Below are 22,161 nucleotides of genomic sequence, written 5' to 3'. Positions count from 1 at the left end.
ACTATTCATTTAATAGTCAACATCTAACATCTAGTCTAGGTTCATCAATAGACCAAAACCGTCATTTATCCACCATTCATTATTATCAACTATTCATCCTATTTTTGTTAATCATACTAGACAACACATTACTACTTGTCGCCTAACCATCTTTTATTAAAAGACATCATTCATTAACTGACCATCATTAGCTACCATAATCCAACTAAGTAAGATTCATTAACTAATACATTAGCTTCCTAGCCATCAAATGCAATAGTCAGCTAATAGACAACTAGTTACTACATAGCTTAACCGTCTAACAAGAAGAAAAACCATAAGATCATATTTCGGCTATAATCACATCATTTATAATGGTAAATAATCATGAACGTACCAAACCTATGCATCCCATCACCCGTATTCAATCAATGGAATAATAAGCATCATACCGCATCTTCCTTCGTCCCATATCGGAGAGATGTGTATACAAACATATACATATTTATATTCATAAATCGCACTCACATCATTCACAATGATAAACACTTCTTGGATATTTAATCAATACCATAACACGGCCCTTGGCCCATTAATTTATCCGGAATAATCATAACATCATAATCATGGCCTTAGGCCCATATACATATCCGGGACTCATATCAATAATCATATTTATAAACCGTAGCATATCTATAATCATCTCACATATAGGAGGCATCTCACATCTAGAAGACATAATATCAACAAGCATATCGCCTCTATTAGACATCTCATACCTATAGGTTATGCATCATGACCAAGAGGAAAATCATCTCTATAAGCTCAATAATCATAACTAAGAAGAAAATCATCTCTATGGGCCAAATATCATAACTAAGAGGAAAATGCATCTCTATAGGCAAAATATCATAATTAAGAGAAAAATACATCTCTATGGGCCAAATATCATAATTCAGAGGGAAATGCATCTCTATGAGTAAAGTATCATAATTAAAAGAAAAATGCATCTCTATGAACAAAATATCATAATTAAGAGGAAAATGCATCTCTATGGGCAAAATATCATAATTAAGAGTAAAATGCATCTCTATGGGCCAAATATCATAGTAAAGAGAAAAATGCATCTCTAGAGGCCAAATATCATAATAAAGAGGATAATCCATCTCTATAGGCAAAATATCATAATTAAGAGTAAAATGCATCTCTATGGGGCAAATATCATAATTCAGAGAAAAATGCATCTCTAGGAGCAAAATATCATAATTAAGAGGAAAATGCATCTCTATGGGCCAAATATCATAATAAAGAGTAAAATGCATCTCTAGGGGCCAAATATCATAATAAAGAGGCAAATGCATCTCTATGGGCCACTAATCATAATCCGACGAAAATCATCACAATTTATCAATTCACCAAATAATTCTCATAAATAAGGCTCATTAGTCTCAACTAGGTCTACTATCCACAACTAAGCCCACAAAGGCTAATACAAATCTTGGCCTAAGTGGGCCGGATGATCCCACTTCTAATCTATAATTTCCATAATTAGGCATACCATGCTCCAAACTAGGCTAAGGTATCTAGTTCATCCTCTAGATATCAAGCAAGCCCTATTAACGCCTAAGATAGTAACTTCGACTAGAAATAAGGGTACTCAAGTCAACTCTACCAAACTTACGGTTCCAAAACTATCACACTAGCCCAATAAGGCTAAATATACAAATCATGCTTCAAATGCTAAAACCATATTTTGAGCATAGCATTATATCATATCCATGCTACAAATTTACCCAAACTAGGGAGAAGGCAATAGGATTCTACAAGGGTATTAAGTAATTCAATCTACGGGTTCAAAATCCTATCTAATCTCCAAACTTATATGTATATTCAATACTAAGTCATTATATCCAATATCAATCTTAACATTCACATTCACACGCTATATATATCATACATCATCCATGAAGAAGAGTAGACAGAAGCCTACCTCAAGGCTAAACCGCAAAATCACACTTCAAGCACCACATGGTCGTCTTCACTTCACAATTCCCAAAATTCCATCACACTATCAAAAATATAATCTACTCATCAATACGAGTCTAACGATACCCATATTACACTATTGTGCTTCAGGTCCAAAAATAACACCAAAAAGCCCAAATGGGTCCCACGTACGGAAATTGCATTTTCGAGGTCAACCCAATGCTCATCTATCACCAAGGAAGCATAACCCTCAATTGATGGGTGCAAACAAACGAAATTTGGGGCTAAATCAAGTCCTAAGCTAAATTGGGGTTTTGGGTCAAGAACAATGAAATTCATCAATAAAGTGATGAAATCTTACCTTAATCCGGATGATAATCATGATAAAAGATGTTTACCAAACTCCTACACACCCACAAGACTAAATTTCAAGTTATCATACCCATTTAGGATTTTAAGCTCTCAAAGGTGAATGAAAAATCCCAAAATCGTGACCTTGGGGTCTATTTATAGACTCCTTCGGCGAAGAGACGCGGTACCTATGACAGCAAAGTCAAAAACTTAATTTTGATCCTCAGAACTCATCCGGGACCCAAAATATATGATCCAATAGTGAAATTTGAGTGTAAACCACAATTCAAATCCATTGGAATCATCAAAACTTCCACACAAGGTCGTTTAGGCAAAAAGTGGGGCCCACATATATAGTTTCGATTTTATGACTTTTCGACTAATAAGTCAAAATGAGCTCGGGTGCATTGGGACCCGAACCAAAGGTCTACCTAGACTAAAATCGATATTTCGGATATGCTGGTGTAGTCAAAATTTTCATCTGAGATTGTTTCGCTGAAGTTTTTAATCGGTGGCCATTTGGAACCAACGAAGACTTCTAAACAGGGAATTGACTCTAAAAACCAAACGAACTGCCTGGTAACCGATCCCTCAGTCCCACCCAGCAAGTCATAAATGACTTGGAAAAGCTATGGGGAAGCTCAAATGGTGAAGATAAACATAAATATGGAAAAAGAGCTGAAGGGTCATTAAAGAAAATAAGTAGCAAAGGGAAAAAAAAATCTGTCCACTATTTTTGATAGTCAAGCAACATGCACTGAGGACAAGTCAATGGGGTCGTAGTACTATATATATTATACTTGAAAGAAAATGACATATCCATTTTCCTCCCCAATTCTAAAATGTCTGCCAACACTTCATTTTTCAACTTATATTTCTAAAAACAAAATTCGAAGTCTTCCAATAATAATAATAATTAAAAAAAAGCAGCCCTCTAACTTCGTTTAGTTATTATTTTTCAGTTTTGAAAAGATTGTAGTAGTACTATATATTTCTATTTCATATTTGTCACGATCCAAACCGTGGCCCTGACCGTGATGAGCATCCCGAACCATGAAGGCCCGGACGGCCTTCTAACTTGTAATCACATAAACTATTCATATATATATAAAAGATAATGCGGAAATGCATAATGAAATGGAATCATGGTCATTAAGTCTGAATTCAAATCATAATGAAAACTGCTATTCAAAACATTGAATAATATATGACTCAGTCTATAAAATCTCTACTACATGAAAAAAAGACCAACTGTCTGAAAACTGGGACAAGGTCCCAGTAGACCAAAACATAGTAATGATAACTGACTGAAGTAAACTAGGCCTTATGAAATATAGAAGGCTCACCACTGAACTCTGCTCTGCTGTTCGAAGAATCTATTGCTTATCAGGACCTCTAGACTGAGCCTCAGAACCTGAGAGGGAGGGGGGTCAATACAGTTGTACTGGTACGCAGAGTAATCCAAAAAAAAAAAAAAATACAACTTTCATATAATATAGGTGAGAGCTATTACAAAACACTTTAACACAAAAATCATTTGAAAACACATAGGCATAGTATAAGGATTTTTCAACAATAATGCAACACTACTGAGCTAGGTGGTGCACCCTACAATTTCACATTTTTCACCAACTACCAAATCCTAGTTGCCACCAAGACTGGAGTATTAGTGAGGGGAGAAGAACACACAAGATCACATAATAGGGTGTCCCAATCCCAATCAAGTCAACGTGTCATGGTTGGGCTCAAGATCACAAAGCAGGGCTCCTAAACATTAGTCCCAAATAGGGATGACACAATACTAGGTACGCAAGATCACATAGCAGGGTACCAAGTTTCCGTATCGGCAAATCACAGTTTCCGGCATAGAGTCATTTGACTCGTGCTTTCTTCGGGTAACCACCTAACTCACATCAATTTAAACTTTAGGCTTGATTTAAGATAAAACATGCATCATACTCGCAACATTCTTTTCTTCTTTTCATTCAAGGTAATTCTCTGTGGGGTATCGTTAAACCCCGGCTTACAAGTCATCAGCACCACATCAATTCTCAAAACCTCTTATGCAAATCGTAGTATGAACACACATAAAACTTCCACACATCAAGCACGTTCACAAAAGATTCCCAACACGCAATAGTCAAGAAACTTCATCATCTATAAAGTAGCACAATAGTGGTTATAAAACTCATTCTCTCAGTAGTTTAACACGAGTATTATGTGGGTACAAAAACATTATTTGGGGAATTTACAAAATTCACAATTCATATTCATCACACCCTTTCTAAATTCAAATCACATGTCCACAAATTTGACAATTGATATTCAAACAAACAACTTCATGATATTTCAATAATCTTTTCAAAATCATATCACAAAACATGTTATTGGTATTAAAACGAAAACCCTAGTTGTAATAACATATATACTTGTATAAATATTAAAGTCTTGTGTAAATTCTTTTCAAAATCATGCCCATGAAATTTAGGACAACCCCACGTACCTCAAAGTAGGAAATTAAGGAATTATTTTTGAATCCTACGGTTAGGGGATTTCAAATCTTCAATCAATCTCGAAAATCCACGGTTGAATCTTGAGTTATTTGGAATTTTTTTTGAAACCCTTGAGAGTGTGCTTGAGAAAATTTCATAGAAGTGAATGTATTTTGGTGTATTTGTGATTAAATCCCGCGTTTAAGATGATTGGGGAATTGAAAATACCCAAAACACCCTTAAAATCTCGGAGAAAAACTGAAGAATGGCATGAGGCGATCTCCAAGGCGTCGCCCTGGGTTGAGCACTGTGATAGGCAGGGTGCCGCCTCACCTATCGCCTTGCTCACTCCTAGGTGAGGCGATCAGCGAGGCGCTGCGGGCTTATCGCCACGACTCACTGGTTCGCAAATCCAAACATGCCCTTAAGCTCGTCTAAAAATTCCGAAACTCACCCGAGACATACTCTTAACTTGCCCCATCGTATATCAACAAAAAAATCAAAAAACGGAGGTTGAAAAGGTCGAAAATAAAATCTCCGAAGATTAGAAGCTCAAAATGATTCTAAGTCCTTTTTACACTTAGGAAAAATTTTAAGGTCTCAACTTTAAAAGCTAGCTATTATGAGATAACACGCGTATGGCTTTTTGCGGGGCGTTACAATATTCCCAATCAACTCATTTGTTAGCAAATTCTCATTCTTCTTCTCTTTCTCACACAAGTTCTCTCTGGTTCTTTTTTTACCGACTTGTTTACAAGCCTTTCAAAAGCAACCTCAATAGTAAGCCACTCTTTCAGAGTCATGTTCATCATCGACTTTTTAATAGCATGCTAGAGAAGAAAATGTCGATGTGTGATCGACGAATTAATATACTTCTTATGAGGGATTTGGTATTATTTCTTCTACTAATTACAACAACGGATTCAATCAGAGTTGTTGAAAGCATAAGAGTTATGAAGGAGAAATTGGATTATGAGAAATTATTATTAAATCAACTTCCAAGAGGACCAGTGCCACTTCTGATCCATCTCCATGTCATAATAAACTTGGTCCTACTTATAGAAAATTTAATTATCCTCAAGATTATATTGTACGTCCTTAATTAATGGAATCATGATTAGTGAATAATAGTACATTTGTTTGTTTTTGTTTTCATCTTAATTAATTAATCTCTATATTATAGTTTGTTTCTTCTATGAACTTCTTATTCTTTTTTTGTCTTCCCTTTGGTTTCTTCATGAGACATTACTACTACACCTCAAAATTCACTACACACCTTCTCACATGTAGTACTAATTTACAATTACTAAAGAAAAGAAAGTCAAGGGAGTAAAGTTACATAATAGACATAGTCAACCTTAATCTTATATTATAACCCATTACGATCTTATCTACATATTCTACTCTCTTACTTACTTACCCAAGCATACATTTAGACTACCTTCAAATTCCACTTACGCCAATGAGTCTCCACCCATAACTTATTGACTAATCTATCCCTTTCTATTTACAACCTTTAAATAATTTCTACGACCACCACCACTATCCATTCTGAGATCCTTCACTATTTTGAATAAATAATAATCATGGCCAAACACTTCCTCCACCGACCACCATACACTCTAAAAATTTTGCTACAATATTGGCCAATCACCATAAAAGATCGAGCAACCCACCCCTTAGTCAAGGGTTATACAACTCAAACTACTTATTCATGCAAAAGTCACCCTCACCCTGACTTCTAACCTTGTGACTTCAATCACTAACTTAGGGATCATTACTGTCAATAGGGTATGACACCTTAACACATACTACTACTCGGATGAAAATATTGTTCCAACATATATCACTATCCTTAAGAATGACATCCGCAATAAGAATTTTGAAAGGGACTGAATACAGTTCATACCTCAGGCTCAAATGCATGATTGATGTAGATAGGGGTATAAGTTTAAATCAATACACTTTATAGTACTTATGGACTCCTATCAAGTCCTTGTGCAATTTCATAATCTTTTATGACTCAATTTGAAGGGACCACCTCATTTAGACTCTAAGATTCTGCACTTGGATCAACTCGACAATGAGACATAGTTAATAAAATCAGAGTAAAGAAGGAATTTGGATAACTTCAAAATGGACAATACAATGACACGATCTAGAACATGAATAAAAGTGAAACATTCCTAAACGGTTAGTAGCTTCCTCCTTATAAGTGTAGTGCGCTACATACCGATAAATAAGACTCTACCTGACGCAACTTTGCAGACACCCTAGGACCGTGAATCTGGCTCTGATACCAAGATCCTATGAACCCTTTCAATTATATGTTTTTTGATATGTAGTCTTTAACTTTAATTCAAAATCAGTAAAATATGGACCCTCCATTTGATTTTATCTGAATTTTCTTTTTGGCCGATTCAAGAAGATCAACACTTTTAATATGGAATCTATTTAATTCATAAGTTCATTCTCACACTTAACGATACTTTCTTATACAAATAAGTCAGGAGAAGCAAGTCGACTATCAAAGAATGAGAGTCAACTAATGCTAAAAACAAGCAGGAACATCAGAGGTGCTTACAAGTTAAGGGGAGCAAGTCAAGCAAAAATAGGAAAGTTAACTGATGTTTATTATTTGTCATTATAATAAAAAAGGGAGATTCTTAGCCCCATATTCTCACTATATGTTTTAATAAGGATAAACTAATAAACAAATATCTTGCAGGATACACTGAAGATACAGAATGTGAAAAAGATCCCTAAGGAATCAATTTAGAATTTTTAGAAACAAAGATAGCATTGTGTAACACCCCACAAAAGTCGTACATGTATTAGCTCCTAGTAGCAAGCTTATAGAGTTAAAAACTTGAAAATTTTTCTAAGTGTCAAGGAGACTTACTCTCATTTTGAGTTCCCAATCTTTGAAGATTTTATTTTCGACCTTCCTGACCTCCGTTTCTTGATTTTTTTGTTGATATAAGATGGAGCAAGTCAAGAGTACGTCTCGGGTGAGTTTTAGAATTTTTAGACGATGAGCTTAAGGGCATGTTTGGGGTTGTGAAACAATAAGCTGGGGTGATTAGCCCGCGGTGCCCTGCCTAATGCCTTGCCTGGGGAGGAGCCCCATGATAGGCAAGACGGCGCCTTGCTTACAGCAGTGGTCTAGGTGGAGCGGCGCCCTGGGCCATTTTTAGCCTCCACCCCAAAATTTTAAGGGCATTTTGGGTATTTTCAACCCCTTTCTCATCTTAAACACGGTATTATATTCCCAAATGACTACTTTATTCATATTTTCATCAAAATCCACCAAGAACACTTCCTAAGATTTCAAACTAAAATTCCAAATAGCTCAAGATTTAATCATGGGTTTTAAAAATTGATTGAAGATTTGGAATCCCCAAATCGCAGGCTTTAAGAATCATCTATCAAATTTCTAATTTGAGGTACGTGGGTTTTTTCTAAAATTCATGGGCAAAGAAATCTTTTTTTAATTATGCAAAGGGTTTAGAAATCATGATTTCAAGGAAAGGGTTTTGGATTTACGATTACAACCATGTTTTAGAAGCCTTGATGATATTGTTTTGGTCTTTAGACATCCCCCCAAATTGATTTGAAATCTTATATATATGTATGCATGTGTTTAAGGTTGATATTTGAATTGAGAGCATGACTCATATGGAATCCCTCTCTTGTTATGATTTTTCCCACTTATGATATGATATGAATTGTTTGAATACATCTTGAAAAGAATGATACGAAATGGCTTGAGTAAAGCTATGAATTGATTATAGCTTTGAATTCAAAAGAGAGGGTTATTTATGTGATAAATATTGAACATAAATATTTCATGAGAATCTTTGTATAGTTTTGACTTGTGCTTTTAGAATATGAAATATCTTATATTATTTGCATGTTTGGGTGGCCTGAACTGTATTTTAAATGAAATATCATGCATAATATATTATGACTTAGAAAACATGACTTGCAAGTCTTGGTATGATGATACCAAATCAGACAATGTCATAACAGACACAGACTAGTTTAGAAATCAGACTTTCATGATTTAGAATTTAGAATGATACATGTTCAGAAAAGGATAAAATTGGGCATAATAAGATGTTAGGTGGTTCCCCTAAGAAGGCATGAGTTCAGACAAATCATTGCCTGAAACAGTGTTTTGACAATACGGGTATATTATTCTATGCTGGCCTAGTATCCTGTGGTGTATTAGACTCAGACATTCCAACCCTTGCGGAAAACTTGGGTTGGGGGCTTTCCCGCCGAGTCAATGGTGGATTCTATATAGCCCATGGAATATCAGACTTGTAGGGGAGTGCCACCTAACTCAAAAGTAATACAAAGAATAGAATTTCGCAGTCATGAATGTTTTACGTGTATTTAAGAAATGCCCAAGTGTTTGAAATTATATCATGCATAATGTTTAATAAATTGCTCTCATCTATTTTATATATACACAAATGCATTATTTTGGATTTCTTTGCGTACCAGTACAACTGTATTGACCCCCTTCCTTCCAGGTTCTGAGGCTCAATCTAAGGGTCCTGATAGGCAGTAGATTTCTTCAGACAGGAGTGAAGAGTTGAGTTGGTGTGCCTTCTATATTTCAGAAAGCCTATTTTCTTTTATTCATTTATAATACCTGTTTTCTTTTATTCATTTATCACTATTATAGTTTTGGTCTACTGGAGGCTTTGTCCCAGTTTTTAGACAGTTGTTATTTGATCATGTATTAGAGATTTTGCAGACAGTTTTCAAATATTGTTAGTTGGTATTGGATTTTACTCTTCATTGTCGAACTGATTTCAGATTTATGACCATGATTGTGCTTCATTATATATATTTTCGCATTTTTTTGTATATGAATAGTGTATATGATTATAAGTTAGAAGGGCTCTCGGGCCTTCATGGTTTGGGATGTCCGTCACGGCCAGGGCCCCAGTCCTGGTCGTGACAAACTTAGTATCAGAGCATAGCTCATGGTCCCAGGGTATCTGTGAAATCATGTCGGGTAGAGTCTTATTTATGGGTGTGTAGTGCACCATACTTATAAGCAGGAGGCTGCTAGGTGTTTAGTAATATTTCTTCTCTTTGTGATTTAGTTCATGCGTTAGAGTCTAATCTGTCCTCTAATCAATGATCTCTTATATTTCAGAAAATAACTATTTCTCTATGTCACTCTAACGATCAAAATACCTAGACTGATGAGGTCCGTCCCACTCATGGGATGAGGATACAAAATAGAGCTCAGACTCCAGAGGTTGTTGTTACTCCGAGAATCCCACCTACTCAGACCAACCCACCCAGGGCACCTCAAGCACCCCAGATTGGGACTAACCGCACTCAACCTCACTAGAGAGAGGTATCTAATACAGAATTCAGGCAGTCTATTCATATGCTTATGCAGTTGGTGGCCACACAGACTCAATAGTCGGAGGGTTTGGGGTCTGTATCCAATACATCTGAGGCTAACCAGATGGGTCAGTTCATGAGGATGAACCTACCCAAGTTTTCTGGCACCAGGGTAGAGGAGGATCCACAGGAGTTTATGGATGAGATAGAGAAAATTTTCAGGGCGATGTATGTAGATGAGGTGGAAGAAGTGAAATTATTAGTATCAGCTCAAAGAATTTGTGAATCAGTGGTATAACGAGTGGGAAGATTCTAAGGGTAATAATGTTGAGCCCACAGTATGAGGCGAGTTCGTGAAAGCCTTCCTAGATCGATTCTTTCCTCTAGAGTTGAGAGAGGCCAAAGATGAGGAGTTTATGAATCTAAAGAAAGGAAAAATGAGTGTCAAGGAGTACACTCTGAGATTCAACTAACTAGCCCGCTATGCTCCAGAGATGGTTAGTAGTATGAGAGATCGAATGAGGAATTTTGCATTCGGCCTTTCAAATGACTTAGTGCTCGAATGTAAGGGGGAAATACTGAACAGGGATATGGACTTCTCTAGACTGTCAGTGCATATGCAGCAGGTGAAGGAGTAGAAAAAGAGAATCATTGAATCTAGGGAGAAGTACGGGCAGGCAAAGAGAGCTAAAACAACAGACCAGGGCCACAGTCAACCACAGAGTGGTAATTGGGGTAACTGATGGCAAAAAAGAAAGTTTTGGGGCAAAGCGCACTCTGCAGCCAACGCCCCAGTGCCCAGACCCTCAGTTGATCGATGATCTCAGAGTTTTCAGACTAATCATGGATCCAAGGCATAGGTTACACAGTCGTAGGGCAGTGTAGCTCAGCAATATCGTACATTTTCTACGGTGTGAGACTTGCAGTGAGCATCATCCAGGGAGGTGTCAGCTGGGCACACTAGTATGCTATTCATTTGGTTAGTCGGGTCATTTCCATAGAGATTTTCCTTCTGCTAGAAGGAATGTTGGTGGTTCCAAGTCCTAGGAAAACTCTTCCGTACTACCACCGCCTTAAAAGGGCGCTACTTCAGCTGCCGGGAGCGGTCACAACCGGCTGTATGCTTTGTCCAACCGTCAGGAGGCAGAGGCCTCACCAGATATAGTCATCGGTATATTAAAAATTTTCTCTCATGATGTGTATGTGTTGATTGATCCCTAGTCTGCCTTGTCTTATGTGACCCCTTATGTGGCTGTCGATTTTGGGTTTTAGCCCAAAGTTATTGTAGAACCTTTCTCTATTTCCACTCCTATAGGTGATTCTATTGTGACTAGGAGGGTATATAAAAATTATGTTGTGACTATGTATGGCTGGGATACCGTGGTAGATCTTATAGACCTAGACATGATTGATTTGATGCTATCCTAGAGATGGACTGGCTCCATTCGTGTTATGCCATGATAGACTGTAGAACCTAAAATGTTACTTTTTCCTTCCCGAATAATCCAGTAATAGAATGAGAGGGACATTCTTTAGCACCTAGAGGGAACTTTATATCTTATCTTAGAGCCCGTAAGTTTATTTCCAGAGGTTGTCTATACCATCTGATCTAAGTAAAAGATTCTAATATTGAGAGTCCTTCTCTTCAGTCTATCCTTGTGGTAAATGAATTTTCAGAAGTCTTTCCAGATGATCTCCCAGGAATACCACCTGATAGGGAGATAAATTTTGGTATTGATTTATTGCCAGATACCCGTCCCATTTTTATTCCTCCATATAGAATGGCTCCTGCAGAACTGAAAGAGTAGTTGAAAGAATAACTAGCAGGCCTTATAGACAAAGGTTTTATCTGTCCTAGTGTTTCTCCCTGGGGTGCACCTGTACTCTTTGTGCAAAAGAAAGATGGTTCCCTCCGTATGTGTATAGATTCTCGTTAGCTGAATAAGGTCACTGTTAAAAGCAAATATCCCCTTCCTATAATTGACGATCTTTTTGACCAGCTTCAGGGTGCTATATATTTTTCAAAGATAGACTTTTATTCGGGATATCATCAGTTGAAGGTTATAGAGTCAGATATCCCCAAAACAGCTTTCCAAACCCACTACAGTCATTATAAATTCTTAATCATGTCCTTCGGGTTGACTAACGCCCCTGCAACTTTCATGGACCTAATGAATAGGGTGTTCCGTCAGTTTCTAGACCTGTTTGTTATAGTTTTCATTGATGATATTCTGATCTATTCTAAAAGTGAGGAGGACCATGCCAATCGCCTTCGAATTATTCTTCAGACCTCAAAGATCATAGATTGTATGCAAAATTTTCCAAGTGTGAATTCTGGCTTGATGCTATTGCATTCTTGGGGTATATTGTGTCTAGTGATGGGATTAAATTTGATCCCCAAAAAGTTGAGGCAGTGAGCAAATAGCCCAGACCTACGACTCCAATCGATATTTGGAGCTTCTTGGGTTTGGCGGGGTATTACAGATGGTTTGTAGAGAGTTTTTCCTTCATAGATGCACCACTTACTAAGCTGGCTCAGAAAAAAGGTGAAGTTTGTGTGGTCTGACTCATGTGAGAATAGTTTTGAGAACTTGAAAGATAAGTTGACAACTGCTCCTGTTTTGACTCTTTCAAAAGGTACAAAGGGTTTTCTTGTATACTGTGATACATCCCCATTGGGACTTGGGTGTGTACTTATGCAGCACGGCAAGGTGGTGGCTTATGCATCTAGGCAGTTGCAGGTGCATGGGTGATATTACCCCACCCATGACTTGGAGTTGGCGGCCATGGTGTTTGCACTTAAAATCTAGCGGCATTACCTTTATTGGGTACATGTTGATATTTTTACTGACCACAAGAGTTTACAGTGTATTTTCTCACAGAAAGAATTGAACCTCAGACAGAGACGTTGGTTGAAGCTTTTAAAGGATTATGACATGATTCTGCACTATCATCCAAGAAAGGTAAATGTGGTAGCCGATGCCTTCAACAGGTTATCTATGGGCAGTCTTTTTTATGTTGAGAAGGGAAAGAGGGAAATGGTGAAGAATATTCGCCGACTTGCAAATTTAGGAGTGCGACTTTTGGATTTTGAAAATGGAGGAGTAATTATGCATGAGATAGCTAAATCTACCTTTTGTGCTGAAGTAAAGGAAAAGCAGGTTGGAGATCCCATCTTAATGTAGATCGAGAAAGATGTGGGTCAACAAAAGGTTATATCTTTTGAAATAGGTGGTGATAGGATTTTGAGATACCAAGGTCGCCTATGTATACCAGATATAGATATGTTGCGGAAAAGAATCCTTGATAAAGATCACACTTTGAGGTATGTTGTTCACCCAGGCTCTACTAAGATGTATCATGATCTAAAAGATATATATTGGTGCAATAATATGAAACGCAATATGGCTAACTTTATTTTCAACTGTTTGAATTGTTAACAAGTTAAAGTGGAGCATATGAGGCCAGGTGGTACTTCCCAAGTGACAACTTTGCCTTAGTGGAAGTGGGAGATGATCAATATGGACTTCATTATGGGACTTCCGAGGTCCCAAAACCAGTATGATTCTATTTGGATGATTGTTGACCGGCTGACCAAGTCAGGTCACTTTCTACCTGTCTGGACCAGCTATTCGGGAGATGGTTATGCTGAGCTGTTCATTGTAGAAGTAGTTCATTTGTATGGGGCACCTATATCCATCATATCTGACCGAGGTACGCAATTCTCTTCACAGTTTTGGAGATCTTTTCAGAGGGGTTTAGGTACCTAAGTGAACCTAAGTACTGCGTTTCACCCTCAGACGGATGGGCAAGCTGAGTGCACCATTCAGACCCTTAAGGCTATGTTGAGGGCCTGCATAATTGACTTTAAAGGTAGTTGGGTGGATCACTTTCCATTGATAGAGTTTGTATATAATAATAGCTACCATGCCAGTATTAAGATGGCTCAGTTTGAGGCATTGTATGAGAGAAGATGTAGGTCACCAATAGGGTGGTATGAAGTAGGTGATATGCGTTTGTTTAGGCCTGATCTTATTCATTAGGCAAATGAGTATATGAAAATCATTAGAGAACGACTTAAAAAAGGCCAGAGTTGACAGAAGTCCTATGCTGGCATTAGAAGAAGGGACCTAGAATTTGAAGTTGGTGATTGGATGTTTCTCAAAGTCTCTCCTATGAAGGGAGTCATGTAATCCGGGAAGAAAGGTAAGATGAGTCCTTGCTATATAGGGCCATATCAGATTTTAAGAAGGATAGGTGGGGTTGCGTATGAGTTAGAATTGCCTGCAAGTCTGGATTTTGTCCATCCGGTATTCCATGTGTCCATGTTGAAAAAGTGTATTGGGGACCATTCCCTAGTGTTGCCTCTAGAAGAGATCAAAGTGATAGTCTTCTTAGCATATGAAGAGGAACCTATTTCAATCTTAGATCGTCAAGTTATAAAGTTGAGGAGTAAGGAGATAACTTCGGTTAAAGTGTTATGGAAAAATCAAAAAGTTGAAGAAGCAACTTGGGATTCAGAAGATGACATGCGTGTTAGATACCCAAACTTTTTTGATCCGACGAATGCCGAAACGGAAGGTACAATCTTTGAATTATTCTTTTATGACCCTAGTATGCTTAAAATCGTGCTTGTTTGTGTTCTGCGTCATCATTCGGGGATGAATGATCCCAAGGGAGAGATAATGTAATACCCCGCAAAAGTCGTACATGTATTAGCTTCTAGTAGCATGCATATTAGAGTTAAAAACTTGAAAATTTTTCTATGTGTCAAGGAGACTTAGTCTCATTTTGAGTTCCCAATCTTTGAGGATTTTATTTTCAACCTTCCCAACCTCCGTTTCTTGATTTTTTTTATTAATATACTATAGGGTAAGTCAAGAGTACATCTCAGGTGAGTTTCAAAATTTTTAGATGATCTTAAGGGCACGTTTGGGGTTGCGAAACAGTGAGCCGGGGCGATTAGCCCGCGGCGCCCTGCCTAACACCTTGCCTGGGGAGGAGCCACGCGATAGGCAAGGCGGCGCCATGCTTACAATGGTGGTCTAGGCGGAGTGACAACCTGCCTATCGCCCTAGGTCATTTTCAGCCTCCACCCCAAAATATTTAGGGCATTTTGGGTATTTCCAACCCCTTGCTCATCTTAAACACGGGATTATACTCCCAAATGACCACTTTATTCATATTTTCATCAAAATTCACCAAGAAAACTCCCTAGGGTTTCAAACTAAAATTTCAAATAACTCAAGATTCAACCATGGATTTTAGAAATTGATTGAAGATTTGGAATCCCCAAATCGTAGGCTTCAAGAATTATCCATCAAATTCCTAATTTGAGGTACGTGGGGTTTTCCAAAAAATTCATGGGCAAAGAAATCTTCTTTTAATTATACAAAGGGTTTAGAAATCATGATTTCAAAGAAAGGATTTTGGATTTTTGATTACAACCATGTTTTAGAAGCCTTGACGATATTGTTTTGGTATTTAGGCCTTCCCCCAAATTGATTTAAAATCTTATGTATATGTATGCATGTGTTTAAGGTTGATATTTAAATTGAGAGCATGACTCATATGGAATCTCTCTCTTGTTATGATTTTCCAACTTATGATTTGTTTGAATACATCTTGAAAAGCATGATACGAAATGTCTTGAGTAATGCTATGAATTGATTATGGCTTTGAATTCAAAAGAGAGGGTTGTTTATGTGATAAATGTTGAACATAAATATTTCATGAGAATCTTTCCATAGTTTTGACTTGTGCTTTCGGAACATGAAATCTCTTATATTATTTGTATGTTTGGGTGGCCTGAACTGTGTTTTAAATGAAAGATCATGCATAATATATTATGGCTAAGAAAACATGACCTATAAGTCTTGGTATGACGATACCAAATCAGACGGTGCCATAACAGACGCAGACTAGTTTAGAAATCAGACTTTTATCAGACTTTCATGATTTAGAATTCAGAATGATACATGTTTAGAAAAGGATAAAATTGGGCATAAAGAGACGTTAGGTGGTTCCCCGAAGAAGGCATGAGTTCAGACAACTCATTGCCCAAAACTGTGTTTTACCGATACGGGTATATTATTCTACGCTGGCCTAGTTTCCTGCGGCGTATTCAAACTTAGACACTCCAACCCTTGCGGCAAACTTGGGTTGGGGGCTTCCCCACCGAGTCAATGGTGGATTCCATATAGCCCGTGGAATATCAGACTTGTAGGAGAGTGCCACCTAACTCAGAAGTAACATAAAGATTAGAATTTCACTGTCATGAATGTTTTACGTGTATTCAAGAAATGCCCAAGTGTTTGAAATTATATCATGCATGATGTTTCGTAAATTGCTCTCATCTATTTTATATATATACACAAATGCATTATTTTGGATTTCTTCACATACCAGTACATCTGTATTGACCCCCTCCCTTCCAGGTTCTGAGGCTCAATATAGGGGTCCTGATAGGCAGTAGATTTCTTCAGACATGAGTGAAGAGTTGAGTTGGTGAGCCATCTATGTTTTATAAGGCCTATTTTCTTTTGGTAATTTATCACTATTATAGTTTTGGTCTGCTGGGGGTCTTGTCCCAGTTTTCAGACAGTTGTTATTTGACCATGTAGTAGCGATTTTGCAGATGGTTTTCAAATGTTGTTAGTTGGTATTGGATTTCATTCTTCATTGTTGAACTGATTTCAGATTTATGACCATAATTCTGCTTCATTATATATTTTTGTATTTCCTTTTTGTATATGAATGATGTATATGATTACAAGTTAGAAGGGCTCTCGGACCTTCATGGTTCAGCATGTCTGTCACGGCCAGGGCCCCGGTTCGGATCGTGATACATTGACTCACAAAAAAGTCGGCACCAAGATTGGAATAGTATCAATCACAGAGATCAACTAACATTCACTCACAAGAAAGCAGGCTCCAAGATTTGAAGAGTATCAATCACGAAGATTATCGACTTTCCAGATTTATGGCAAACGAATCAATCAAGACAAAAACAAAAGGAAAGAAGACCACACACTCTATATGGACATATCTGATATGGACATGTACGGTTGTAAAGGTTTCACCACGTATGAATATATTTGATATGGAAATACTTTATGGTACGATCCCTCAATCAAGGAATCAATTCAAATCTTTGATTGAAAAGAAATCTCTTGGGTTTTCTTATGAGGAATAGAAGCTGAAGTGCTGAAGCGTATAAAAGAGAAGACTGAAGATCGAAGCACTTATGCAACTTCAAAGGAGAATTTCAGAGTTTCTCAATCTTAGTCTGATAAAGCTTTGTACTTCTTAATTTACAAAAGTTACACAAGAATAAGATTGAGTTGGTTGGCTAGCAACCTGAATTTCCATCTTATTAGTAAGGATTTGATTCTCCACCTTGACGACTTTTGAAACTTTTAGTCTCAAATGTCTTGTAATATACCATTAGAAGTTATTATAATTAAGCAAAATAAGTGTTTTTACTATTTTTTGGTATAAAATAATTTTTTTGTGAACATACTAAAATGTTAAATGATTTTGATTTTGCAAACTTCTATTGAAATGTCATCTCACATTGGGAAGTACATTGTTGACCAACTTTGTAAAGACAAAAGCACAAGAAAACAAGTGAATTGCGTAAACTGAGGAGTATGGGTATTGATTGAGAAATGTCAGTCAACTTGTATTATTAAAATTTAAAAGATTTTTTTTTCTTTTTTTTTTAAAAAAAGGTTGGAGGTTGTACAGTCTAAGATAAGTTTGGAAAAAGTGCTTGACCTCTTACCAGCCACATATAGAGACGGATCCATGATTTAAAGTTATGAATTTTTATGACGACTTGAAATTTATATACAATAATAACTGGATTCATTTCAAATATTTATAAATATTTTGTGTGTTTCTCTATACAGATACAAAATTTGAACAAACGTTATTAGGTTCATGTGAATCCATACCACGTTGGCTAGATACACCCATGTCCATGCCACAACTTGCAATATTGATCATCTAAGAGTAAAGCATCTAGTACCTCCCGAACTACCGAATTTGCTACGACACACACCAACTTAACGGGGGCCCTACTACCTCCCTGAACTAAATTTTAGCATATTTTGTCATCCTTTTTAGCTGATGTGACACCTTTTTAACTGACGTGACACTTTTGACATGGACCCCATTTTTATGTAATAAAAGTGTCACGTGAGTACAAAAGGTTGATAAAAATACAGTAAAATTGACTTCAGGGGATAATAAGACCCTGTAAAGTTTGAGTGTATCATAGAAATTTTGATCATAATTCAAAGATGTACTAGATGCTTATCTCATCATCTAATATTTCAGTATCTAATAGCAGAATGTATGGATATATAAAAATAATAATTAATTATGTTTCAATCCCAAACATGCTAAGTGAAAGTTCAATTGCACCAACCAACCTAAAGAGACGATACTAACTCTTCCGTACTACAAAAACATTTAGGTTCTTTGATGGTAGAAGTCTTTTTGTATTTAGTTGGTGATAGTGAACACAAATACTTAATGGTTCAGGCATGAAACTCGCAAAAAAATAAAATAAAATAATTCAGGTGTCTTTTTAACCATTATCTCTTGATATTTTGCTAAGTCTACATGGATTCTAAGAAATTGTATATTTATTTCTAGCTTACTTCCTTTAATTTTAACTCCTTCAATCATCATGGTTGTACATGCTAAACATAATTATTAAATTATTAATATCAGTATTATATATACCGATATTAATAAGCAGAGCGGGAATTGGTGGAGTGATCAGGACCAGCCACGGTAATTATTATGGACTTCGCGGTGTCAGTTGACTGTAGTAGTAGCCACACTAATTTCAGTTTAGAACTCGATTCTATGCTAATAGCCAATATGTTGATTAAAGGTGAAACCTCCAAAATGAAGCTCGCAAACAAATTTTGGATTGCATTTTGACTATCAATTATGGATACTAAAATAACAAGATATATGGTACCTATAAGACTTCTGTGAAGTTGGAGTTTGTTGTAGCAACTTTGGACATAATTGAAGGTTTAAGCAAAAATACAAAATATCTCTGACGCATCAATAATGCTGATGGACTGTTTTCGAGGGACCTACCTTTACTTTCCAGCTACTATAATTTTCACCTTTTTCCCTTAGTGCTGTCTGCTTTTTCTCTTTTTCTCAGCAGCAATAATGCAGACCTCATAATTGAAGACTCCAATTATTGATCATTGATTTTTGTCCAGAATGTTATTCATCCGCTGTAAGACCTTGCCTTTTATGTTTAAGTCATAGTGGTAATTTTAGGTATTATCAACTTCATTATTCTCTCAACACAAAATCTCGAGAATACAAGATAATTGCTTCAAGAATCAAGCCCAGCCTCTCTTCTTCCGGTCACTAGTTTATCTATTGTATTGAGGTATGTAAGACTACTACTACTTTGTAATTTTTTAGGTTTCGTATTCTCCAATTCAAGTTGTTACAAGATAGATTAGGATTGAATAAATTCCCGCAATCCTATTTTCCAAACAAAATCTAAAAGTAGGGTTCTTGAGATGTCTTTGGGTAAACTCCTTATCACCCAATTTTCCCTAAATATGATCTCAATCCTCATATAAATTATAAATTCAACATTGCTTCTCTGCAGTTTTCTCACGTATTTTGTATTTCTTGATTTATTACTTCATTCCTTGGTTTGCCGAAGAGGTTAGTACTCTATTTGTTTTTCAAGAACTTTGTCAGTGTGTTGGGAGATCTTATGACTTACGAAATCATGTATTCTATAAAATTCTTGAACTTCGATATTTATTGATTGAATAATCTGAATTTTTGCCATGATTACTAAAGTCTCTTCACTATTGGTTATGCTAAAAAAGAGTACCCTCTGAAGTTACTCCATAATTCCCATCATATTATTAAACCTTTAACTATGCCAAAATGACTTGAATCTTCAAAAATCTCCAAAATTTTTTATTATGTTATGAAATCCTTTTTTTTAGAACTGGCATGATAATTTGGTCTGCAGGACTTCTAACATTATGAAATTTCTTCAAGAATATCCTCATGGTATCATATATATCTCCATAATCTTAAGCTATGCTAAAAGTGACATGAACACATCCAGAATTTCATTCTTCATAAAGTTATAAGAATCTAGATCTTATGAACCATGACATGTATTATGATACTACTTTCCATGAGTCTCCAGTAACATTAATGAACGCTGTAACTTATCAAGTATGAGCCTAAAATGGCTAATTCAGAATTCATGAGCCTAAAGTGGCTAACTCGAGACATGTGCCTAAAGCAGCTAACTCATGGATACTAGTCAAGAAAAACAAAAAAACAGAACTTTATGAGCCTAATAAGTCTAACCTTTGAACATGAATTCATAAAGATATCATCATGAGCATAAGGGAGTTAGTTAGCTGACTGTGAAGGCATAGGTTCAAACGATAAATGCCCAAAGCTATGTTTGCCGACATAGGATAGAGATCATTCTGCAAGTCGAATGACTCTTTTTTTTTTTTCATGTGTCCCGAAAAGGGGCTAACCATGGATACTTGCTAGCAAATTATATCATGTCCTATGCCCGGTAAGGTATAGGATGGCTTAGCTGATCGGGTCGAGATCAAACTCTATGCGCTCACATGTTGGTTTATGACGGTTCACTACTTTCTCCCACAAATAACTAAAGGGATTAATTTATTCTACGTTATTCAGTTTATGCTCTTGTCCCTTTTTATCTTATCATGTTTTTAATTGTACTTATCATCTTTGTATTTTCATGCTTTATTACTTTCTTATGTGGTTTTGCATACCAATACGTTCTACATATTGATCGTCTTGGAAGCTGCATTGTCTTATAATGCAGGTTCTGAGACATACATTTGTAATTTCATGGATTACTAGGCCCAATTAAATCAGCTGTTGGTGAGCCCTCCATCTTTTCGGAAGACATTGTTTATACTGTTATTGACTAGTTCTATGTTTTGGAGTATTTCGGGGTCTTGTTTCCTATTGACATTGATTCATATGTTTAGAGGCTTCGTAGATAGTAGTAAATATCATATTCAGTTATGTTCAGTTTTATTCATATGGCTTTTGAAATTTCCTCAATCATGATTTAAGACTTTTTATCAGTTTATAAGCTAAGTAGGTTTTTATTTTTCAGTCTATTACTCACGTTATTTAAACGTTTCTTTCATACATGTGGATGAATGCTCATGATGTGAGCTAAGTGGTTCTCTTGGGCCATTAATGGTTCCAGGTGCCTGTTATGTCTTGGGTTTAGGTTCGGGTCGTGACAGTACCACTAAAGCAAACAGCAAGTAAAATAGTGCAACTGAACACTTCCATACCGCTCACATCTGAAATCACAAAAGTAAAGTAAATGAGGGAAATGCAACCCTCTACTAGTCCAATGTTCAGTAGCTTAGGTTCTTTAAAACTAGTGGAAGTTCTGCTAACAAGTTTGATCTTTCTGTTAATTATAAGAGAATTTGGCTATTACGATGCTCGTCGACAAAGTTAATAGCAAGTTCTTTCATAGTAATATAACTAATGGACCATAATTTGCTGCTTCCGTCAGTTGATCTATCTTACTTAGCATAAGAACTACAGATGGCATTAGTGGCCTATCGCTGCCTGGTCCTGGATATAGAGAAGGCTAATATGAGTCTGAAATTGATTTATGCATTAGTCTAGTCCTTTGCTTTCCGTCCATAGCTGCCATGCCCAAAATCATATAAGCACTCAAAACATAATTACAAATTTTTTTATAAGAAAAAAATAAGTAAAACAAGTTCAAATGAAATTACAAATGCTGGGACTACAACACTCTGAATTACAAGCAGTACATGACTCAAAGTAGTACCATACAACGACTTTACTAAAGAAACTAGGTAACTGAAAAACAACACGTTAACTTGCAGCTCAGAAAGAGCACTACCGAAAGAGATGCTAACTT

The 22,161-nt window shown here is 36.5% G+C and overlaps 1 protein-coding gene and 1 long non-coding RNA gene across 3 annotated transcripts in view; both read left to right on the top strand.

Annotated features, from left to right (window-relative positions):
- LOC124898862 (probable LRR receptor-like serine/threonine-protein kinase At4g36180) overlaps nt 1-13,366 on the top strand; it is a 19,394-nt gene extending 6,028 nt beyond the window's left edge. Inside the window, exon 3 of the mRNA XM_047412935.1 lies at nt 13,064-13,366. Coding sequence (XP_047268891.1) covers nt 13,064-13,366 — 303 coding nt within the window. The remainder of the gene's footprint in view (nt 1-13,063) is intronic.
- Nucleotides 13,367-19,156: 5,790 nt separating this feature from the next.
- Nucleotides 19,157-21,365, top strand: LOC107867376. Of its 2 annotated transcripts, none has more exons than XR_007055381.1 (2): nt 19,157-19,611; nt 20,739-21,365. It is a non-coding gene; the product is annotated as an uncharacterized LOC107867376 (long non-coding RNA). The 2 variants fall into 2 exon arrangements; XR_007055382.1 differs by having other exon boundaries at nt 19,840-21,365.
- The last annotated feature ends 796 nt before the right edge of the window (nt 21,366-22,161 follow it).

The sequence above is a fragment of the Capsicum annuum genome, chromosome 5 (assembly GCF_002878395.1).
Source record: "Capsicum annuum cultivar UCD-10X-F1 chromosome 5, UCD10Xv1.1, whole genome shotgun sequence".
Taxonomy (NCBI): domain Eukaryota; kingdom Viridiplantae; phylum Streptophyta; class Magnoliopsida; order Solanales; family Solanaceae; genus Capsicum; species Capsicum annuum.
Note: the sequence above shows the minus strand (reverse complement) of the source record. Positions and strands in the feature narration are given on the sequence as shown.